Raw genomic sequence first — 8,924 nt, 5'->3', positions numbered from 1 at the left:
TTAAATGAACACTCTGAGTTACTTCACTAGATGAGCTTCTTGCTTTTTTCAGCGCTTTATCATGGTGTTGAACTCCTGAGCTGCAAATGTTACTAGTGGCAAACACAGTATTATGACTATGTGAGCTTGTTCTGGAGAGTGGGTATTGGTTTTTGCTTTTACAGTGCATTCTTTTTTTTTTTTTTAAACAATCTGGTTGAAGTAAATACTGGTGCTAAATCAGGTGGATATTGGTTTTTGCTTTACAAGCATTTACAATGCATTCTTTTTTGTTTCCATTTTTTAACAATCTGGTTGAAGAAAATATTGGTGCTAAATTAGTTTCCTATCTTCCTTAAATAGTGCTTTGGTGCTATCTGGTAATTTGCCGAGGCAGCTGGGACTTGATTTCTAATATTATCGAGTGTGATTCTTGTGGTTCTGTAGCTTTTAAAATTTTGATGTGTCAGTAACATCTCCAGTTAAGCAAAGTCTCTTGGTTCCATCGCAGGGAAAAAATGGTGAAACGGGGCAGAGGTCGCCCTAGAAAAGATTCCTCCTCCTCCTCCTACTTATCCTTCATGGATGTCCGCCCGGAGTTCTTCAAAGTGTTTTTGCCCGATGTCAGTTCTCAACAGCTTGTAATACCGTGCCTCTTCCCTTTTATTCTCTTTTCCGTGCATCAAAATTTGTTTTTTAAGTCTCATACATTGTGATGATTGAATGCATGCTATGTTTTGTTTTCCTTTTTTTTTTTTTTATCATTCATGTTTTAGTGTTTCCTGCTGTCGATTTTCTGTCTGGAATCGAGAAATAGTGCATTCAAAATTTTTTTTGTCGTCATTAATTCTCTCTTGTTCGGCATGTTTAACTGCTGTTGGCTTTTCGGTTTGATCTAGTTGTAAGAAATTCTAAGTTCCAGTCCCATATTATAGGATTCAAAACTGGTGGAATTAGCGTGCTCTGTAGCTTAATTAATAACAGAAAAGAGGGCGTAATTTTCAGTTACTTATTATGGTCATTTGTACTCAGGGCATGCACTGGTCATTGTATGCAAAAAATTATACAAAAATAGCTCATAATTGTGAGTCTTTAATTTTTAAGTCATGAAGCACGCCCTTTTTTACATTTTTTCCAAGTTTATTTGGGGAACTGACGAATGCCTGCAAGTTATGGGTTGATATAGTGTCAAGAAACTTGAAGTCAGGGTCCCAGAGTGTAAGGTTAGTCAAGGGAATTGACAACAAATGATTGGAAATTGTAGGGTTGATCAAGTAGTGAAAACTTGAATTCAAGTTGAGTGCACAAAGATTGGTTACAAGGTGGTTCAGAGGCTGGGCAACTGCAAATTGAACTTGCCTGGCAAGCACTGGATGGGATTAATTCCAGCATTTGGTTCCCCTGGCATTAAGTGCATACTTGAACTTGAACTCAATGGAGTTGAACTTGTTTGGTGCCTGTTCTTGGTTACATGTTTGTATCATGATCATAGTGGCAAAGAAAACTGTAAGCTGCATGGCTAATTGGGTAGAGTAGAGTCTCTGCTGATAGTAATTATAAATGGTATGCTTTGAGCCCAATCTTGACTAACAATCACTTTTCTGGAATTTAGAAAAAAATATATCAATAACCAGTCAATCACTTCGCTGGAGTTTGAAAGGAAAAATGGCATTTTGAGTGTTTTCAGTAAAGTAATTTGGTCCATGAATCATGCCTCCTAGTTCTCTTAGGTTTGGCTTTTGGCTAAAAGCAGCAAGTGTGACTTAAGAAGCGAACTTCTCTCAGCCCACAACATCCTCTACTTAGCAGAACATGGAGTTGGTTGTGGCAGAATGGGCTCACCCTTCTTCTTAAATGGGATGTACTTATTGATTTGGTGCTATTAAAGCAGTATGCACTTTTTGATGTTGTCTTATTCTTCTATTAGTGAATATGGAACCAATAAAGATCTATTTTTAAGCAGCTGTTTTCTGTATACTCTTATTCAAGTGTGTTATGTGTGGAAATTCTTAATTTTACATTTGGACTTAGTACCAAGTAGTTGATTTTTGTCCCAACAGTGTTACAACCAGCGCAGCACCATGTGCACTTATTTGCATTTTTTGCAATATATCATGCCTGCTAATTATATTCACAATGGAACCTTCTTAAACACTTGCTTTTCAATTGTTGAAAATAGGAGATTGTGGCAGACAACAAATATTCAAAGAAACCAATTTCAAATGTAAAAGTCTTCACTGGTGTAAGCCTGGGGAAATAATACATTTTTCTGATAAAAGCTTTTGTAAATTGTCTAGAAACTGATGCCTAACATGGTATTGGGTTAGTTAAACTAATGACACTGTGATCTATGATTCTCTATGGAGTTTTGATTGCAACCTACATCATGCTTCGTTGACAGTATGAATGACGTATTCACGTGAACTTCCATTTACTATATAGTATGCTTTAAATCACAAATTAGTATGATCTAGCATTTGATGTACAAGTTATTTCCAGATGAGACTCGTGTCTGCTCGAGTGTCTCAGTATGCCCAAGGCAATGTTGTGGGGTGCTTTGCCTCCATACAGTCTAACTCGGAAGTATTACAAGTTTGAATGAATACTACATACAAGCTTGTGTTGTTTACCATGCATTTGTGGTCGATTGTTTGGGTGTAATTGTATGGTATTGGTAACTGAAGAGGAAGATGGTGTCAATATCCTTAATTGTCTGCCTCTGCAACGCATCATTTTCTTATTGCTCAAGTTCAACAACACCACACATAGTGTACATTGCAACTTGTTTTGGAATCAAGATTGAAACTGCTGGAAGATTTTATTTCAACCAGGTTTAAATAATAATTACACAGAGCAGTCAAGAGCTGACAATCAAAGAATTGCTTAAAAATGAAAAATGGACACCTTTTTCTTTAATGTCTTCAATTGGAGGCAAGGGGGTTCCAATGAGAGTTAGGATTCTAAGTGAATGTATTATTAGTAACTTGATAATATATCAACCTTCATTGTATTCAGATAAGTATACACTATACTTGAAGAATTTTGATAGTACTATAAGTAAGACCGATCTCTCTTTCCCTGATTGTCAAACTAGTCTGGCATTGGCTGGTCACTTGATTAACTTTGATTACTTTCTTGCAGTTATTTGCCTGGTTGTACGACTCTCCTGTTTCTTTGATGATACACAGGGAATGGATTGAACTGCAGATTTAGTTTAGTGCAGGAAATGGCCACTCTAATGTCTTTTAACTCATTACTGCTATTGGGTCATTTTGGTGGTGCTTTCTGTTAACTTTGCTTTTCCCACATAGTCTAAGTTCAAAAATATGAATGCAATTTGATCAGCGTAAAAACAGATGTGGATGAACATATAAAATTGATGTATTAACATGGAATTTTAAACAAAAAGTGACATGGAAACTTCTTGTTGTAAATGATGAAATATGGATCTAAACATAGATTTACGCTATCAGGGAAGAACAAAGTGATAGCTACTTATCCATGGATGAATTTAGAGGACCATGTAAGCGATAGGAGTCTAAATGGGACAAGGGTTTTCAAGGGAGGGGAATGTCTGGCAACGGATGTGGCTAGATATTCTTTTTAAAATCCAGTGCCTCTATGTATAAACTGTGCAAATTTATCCTTTTGGGTGAACATTATATAGAAACCTTCTAATTATAGGATGGGCCATCAGAAAGTGTTTGTTCTGATCGTATGTTCATATACATAAATATGTATGTATGTATGTGTGTGTGCATGTGCACGCATGTGTGTGTGTAGTTATAATTATAGTTATAACCAAGAGAATAAGAGGGCTTTTATGCAGCTTGAAAAACTTTAATTGTGGTTACCTGTTAAGCTGTGAAAATAGCAGTTTCATTTATAGAAACCATGATACGATAATATACATGTTTCAGACATGCTAGGATTGAAAATTTGAGTTTTTATGATGAGATATACATTGGAAGCAACTGTTGATGTCAAAAGGGTATTGCAAAATGAGGAACTATGCCAAACTAATGTTGCATTTAGCCTTTTGAGATGAAACATGAGGATAGTAGATGTGCAAATGTACAAATACAGCTTCAAGCTGTTAAGACTAATTGAGGCAATTAAGAGAGGAGTAAAGATTATTTGAAAGTGATTCAATAATATGACTTTTGGAGTTAAAAGCAGACAGAACGCCATTGCGTGCTTAAGTAGGATTTGATAATATGTTGTACTCCAGTTTGTGGATTTATTGTCCTCTACACAAAATATGTCTAATGATTTCATGTTGCCTTTGTGTATTCTTATCTGCTATTTCCCATCTGTTCTGTAGTAGTTCCACTTGACATCAAGTTTCATGCGACAACTAAAGTATGAAACCAAAAGATGAAGTGGGGCATCATTGTGGTCTCCAAAGGAGCATGTTAGGCTCCAATCAACTTCTCTGAGTATCAATACGAAAACCAGTAATTGTAGGACAGTTTTTTTTTTCCATTACTTTTTCCCCCCTACTTATGTGGAAAGGAAAGCTGGATATTCCATTTTGAAGATTATCACATTGATAATTGCTCTTTAGTAGCGTACAATATGTTTAGAATAGTTATGTGTAGACAATGAACTAGGGGCTGCATTCCACTCCTGGAAAGGAAAGCTGGATATTCCATTTTGAAGATTATCACATTGATCATTGCTCTTTAACAGTGTACAATATGTTTAGAATAATTATGTGTAGACAGAGAACTAGGGGCTGCATTCCGCTTCTGGATATACTATGATGTACCCAACTTGAAATGGTTGTTATTTTTGCAGCGAGTGCCACCACTATTTGTTAAGAAATTCAGTGGATTAGTATGCAAAAGAATAAAACTCAGATGTATTGACGGGAAAATTTGGGATGTGGATGTTGAAGAAACTCAGGAAGGTGTTTTCATGAAGAATGGCTGGCAAGCTTTTGCTGATCATCATCTCTTGAAACTTGGAGAATTTTTAGTTTTCCGTTATGATGGAAATTCTGTGTTTACTGTTAAGATATTTCGGACACATGGATGCAAGGAGGAAGCTTTTGTCAGAGAGAAGATTGCTGCAGATGTGAAAATTGAACCATTGGAAGATCAGATTGCAGCTACAGAGCATACGTGTGCAAAACACTCTTGCAATTCAGATGGAGAGGGCAATAAGCTTGATACATCAAGAGGTTAGTTCTGAAAGTTTCTAGAAGTATTTTTGCAATACTATTGCTCTGTGGTATCGAATATGATATGTACATGCAGGTGTACGAGAAGGAAAGCAGCAAATGTCATCCAGATTTCATTCACAGACAGTTCAGATGGAGCGGGACTCTGAATTTGGCAGTATCAGGTCTATCAGTCGCACACAGATGCATAAGCTGGTATGCTTTGAATTTTACACCTCAGAACTGATTCATAAGAAGCATGGTCAAGCATCATGTGCTTTGACATCCATCCAGTTCCAGACATTTTGTATTCAGAACACCATACTATTTAGGATTTGCATATCTGATTATTCTTTTGGTTTGCCCGTAACTTTGATATAATGTAATGCCCATTAGACTGCATACCTGTTGGTTGACTGAACAAAGAAGTTTAAATTTTGAACAGTGGGTTTAGTAAACAGACAATACAAGTTTGTAAAAGTACTTCATATGCTTAAAGATGTCTCTTTCCGGCCATTTATTTGGTTTCACAGGGTTGCTGTGGTAAACAGTGAACTTTATGAAAGCATGCTTGTAGCTTCATTAGACTAAGCTATTCTTAGAGATTGATAAGAATTGAAAGAGAAGAAAATTATTGGATTACCGTTTTCAGAACTTTCTGTTAGCAGAATTTAGATGAATGTGTCCTGGTTGGTGATTAAGGAAGTAATTTGTTTCAGAGCTTATTATAGGGCCTTCAGCGTCTTGTTTCCAAGATGATGATTTACTAGTGAGAGTTAGAGCCCAGTACCAAAAAAGCGGCTTCTACTGTGCATTTGAGATGCTCTTATGCTCGATAGGATACTATATTTTACGGAATTCTCTTTTTATATTCTCTTCTAACCTGGAAGATTACTCTCTCTCTCTCAGTTTTGTTAAACATGAGAATGCAATTGTTCTTGTAGGATTATGACTTCCCTTTCAGGGCTAGTCTCATATCTGGGCTTGTGTTAATCCTTAGATATCTTGCTCAAGTAATAATTTTGATTTTACTCACTCTCTGGCTCAAATGCGGAGGAGGTTTTTATGCTCAAAGTCTGAGTGTATTTTTAAAGTTTACTGCCATGCCTTAGTAGAATATAAAAAACACTCTTCTTGTGAGACAGAGTGAAAAAGAGAGAGAAATAATGATCAATTTTAGTAGATTTTTCTAACAAAAAGATACAGAGCATTTCATTGAAAATAGTAATCAGGCATTTTAAGATGATCATTAAAAAATTTGTTTTGATTCTGGCCATTCTAACTATTTTTTTTATTATGTTCTTTGATATTCTTTTCTAGAGATGATCTCTTGGTTTCCATGTATTTGCTTGAAAGTCACGGTGTTTTTATGCACCATTCATGGAGTTCTCTTCTGAGTCTCTTTTAATCTTTATCCCCTTGGATCCTTAACTTCTTCATTCTCACTTCGGGTTGTACAGTGATAATTTAACTCTAATGATGTATGACATAGGCAGTAATTACTGATAACGTGATCCCAAGGAAATCTGAGTTCCTCTATGGTCCGTTCTTTTTCTTGATTGCTTTCATACATGAAATTTTGTTTTCATCCAGTTCTGTTTTCTCCTCCATGTTATTATAAGCTAATCTGAACAGCACATTTCGAGGTTCTCAAGTTTTCAGCCTTTTTATCTTTTTTTTTTCATTTAAGACTTTCATCCTTCTACAATAATTTTTTTGCGGGTGAATATTTTTTGATGATTTCAGATGCTTTCAAAAGGTTTCATCTCTAAGAACAACATAGAACTGGGGTCAAATGTAATGCTCTGCAATGAGAAGGAAGAAAAGTGGCCCGTAAAATTCACACACTTCAGAGATGGCCGTGCATGTATTGGGACTGGATGGATGGCATTCTGGAAAGACAACAGAATGTGCGAGGGTGACAAATTCAAGTTGGTGTTTGACGAGGGAAGAGGAGGAAAGATGATAACAGTGTGCAAGGTTTAGGTACAAAGGCCCTCTAGTATATTGGCTAAACTTGGCGTATATAGAGTACATTTTGTGCTGGAATTTCTTGTAATTAACTATAGTATAGTTGCCCCAGTGACTTAGCATATCCTGTTTGGTCTTTCTTTGCGTAAGGGGAAAAGATTAGGATCTTTTTTGTTTGGTTTTGCCTTGCCCAATACAAGAGTGTGATTTTCGCTTCCTGAGTTTTGCGTGAAGCTCACAGGAAAACTGACTCTGAAGATCTATTGAATGAAAGGGTTGGCTACCTTTTGGATCAATTTCATGGCTTGATTTTATTGTCGACTCATTTGGCATCAAATCTTATGAGATGACGAAAAGAAAAGTATATTTGCTTGTATCGACTGTCCAGTGCACTGTAGGGGCAAGGTGAAATCAGGATTGAAATAATGATAAACAAAAGGAGCATTAGTCTAGCCATCATTTCTTACAATACACAATGGACTTGAAACAAAGATTGAGCACCCAATGAGCAAAAATTGAGTATCAATCATTTACTGACATGGTGGCTTCACTGATGTAAATGATGAATGATGGTTAAAAAGCACATAATATATAAGTATTGAGTGCAATTTATAAGCTGATATAGTGCAAGATGCGTCAAATCAATGACTTTGACAAATGAAGAAATTTTTCATTAATTTTCACTAACTACAATATACCAAACTTAATTTTGATTGCTGTCATATTTAAAATAATACCGGTGGACTTGTAAATTACAATTAGTCATGCTTACTAGTTTATCACGATCCTTATTAAAATAGGGAAAATCGTTCAAAACATCTCTCACATTTTGTAAAATGACTTTTTTGTCCCTCACTTTTAAAAGTGTAATTTTACATCCCTTACAAATTCATATTGGTCAAATTTGGTCCCTATTTAGGTTTCTAACTAATTTTTGGTCGAAATCTATCACGTGCCATGCACGTGATCATTTTTTAGGACAAAATTGTCAAATCAAATTTTACACAGTTCTATCTATAGTTCCTTATATTTCACAAAATGAATTTTTTATCTCTTATTGATCATATGTACGAATAATTTTTTTTAAACTCATGTATGTATCTATTTAATTTTACCTGAACAATACGAATAGCATGTGTACAACTACAATTAATCTATTTAGACGAAATTAAATTGAGATATATTACATAATATTCATACTATTTAGGTGAAATTAAATAGATATATACATGGATTTAAAAAAATTATTAGCTTTTCACTCATGTTCATTTCCTTTTACTCAAAAATTGAAAACAAAGAAGAGATTTAATCCTAAACATTGTCAAGTGTTTATATCGAATTAAATTTGGATAGAAAAAATAAACAAATGAAAAGTATGACAGAAGGAAATAAGTAATTGGCACTTTCAAATTTTAAGATAATCACAAGACAAATAATTCAACAGTGGGTCTTAAAGGCGGCAAGTAGAAATTTTAGATTTAAATTGCAATTTATTAGCATGATTATAGAATTTGAATTAAAACCCATTAATTAGATGGCCTTATTATACAACTCGATAAATGAATTATTATTAAAAGAGAAAAGACCACAAATATTGAACGAGTTCACATGGTAAAATCAAATAGATATGTACATGAGTTAAAAAAAAAATTGTTAGTTTTAAACCCATGTATATATGTATTAAATAGCATGTGTACAATTACAATTAATTTGTTTATAGTTGAAATCAAATAAAGATATATTACATGCTATTCATGCTATTCAAGAGAAAGCAAATAGATATATATGTGGGTTAAAAAAAATTGCTATT

The 8,924-nt window shown here is 34.7% G+C and overlaps 1 protein-coding gene across 11 annotated transcripts; it reads left to right on the top strand.

The window, feature by feature from the left end:
* Nucleotides 1-7,410, top strand: LOC113701110 (putative B3 domain-containing protein At5g66980). 11 transcript variants are annotated; one of them, XM_027221617.2, is made up of 5 exons: nt 1-142; nt 491-602; nt 4,780-5,164; nt 5,241-5,359; nt 6,890-7,410. In XM_027221617.2, the coding sequence occupies exons 2-5, from the start codon at nt 498-500 to the stop codon at nt 7,127-7,129; spliced, it is 849 nt and encodes a 282-aa protein (XP_027077418.1). In that variant the 5' UTR covers nt 1-142; nt 491-497; the 3' UTR covers nt 7,130-7,410. The 11 variants fall into 11 exon arrangements, with proteins under 11 accessions (XP_027077418.1, XP_027077413.1, XP_027077414.1 ...); XM_027221612.2 differs by having other exon boundaries at nt 491-620; XM_027221613.2 differs by having other exon boundaries at nt 7-138; nt 491-620.
* The last annotated feature ends 1,514 nt before the right edge of the window (nt 7,411-8,924 follow it).

The sequence above is a fragment of the Coffea arabica genome, chromosome 7e (assembly GCF_036785885.1).
Source record: "Coffea arabica cultivar ET-39 chromosome 7e, Coffea Arabica ET-39 HiFi, whole genome shotgun sequence".
In the NCBI taxonomy this organism is placed as follows: Eukaryota; Viridiplantae; Streptophyta; class Magnoliopsida; order Gentianales; family Rubiaceae; genus Coffea; species Coffea arabica.
Note: the sequence above shows the minus strand (reverse complement) of the source record. Positions and strands in the feature narration are given on the sequence as shown.

Excerpts from the sequence above, each read along its gene's own strand:
- LOC113701110 (XM_027221610.2), top strand. Across the intron at positions 621-4,779 it reads ATGTCAGTTCTCAACAGCTT|CGAGTGCCACCACTATTTGT; the intron begins GTAATACCGTGC and ends TTATTTTTGCAG. Across the intron at positions 5,165-5,240 it reads TAAGCTTGATACATCAAGAG|GTGTACGAGAAGGAAAGCAG; the intron begins GTTAGTTCTGAA and ends ATGTACATGCAG.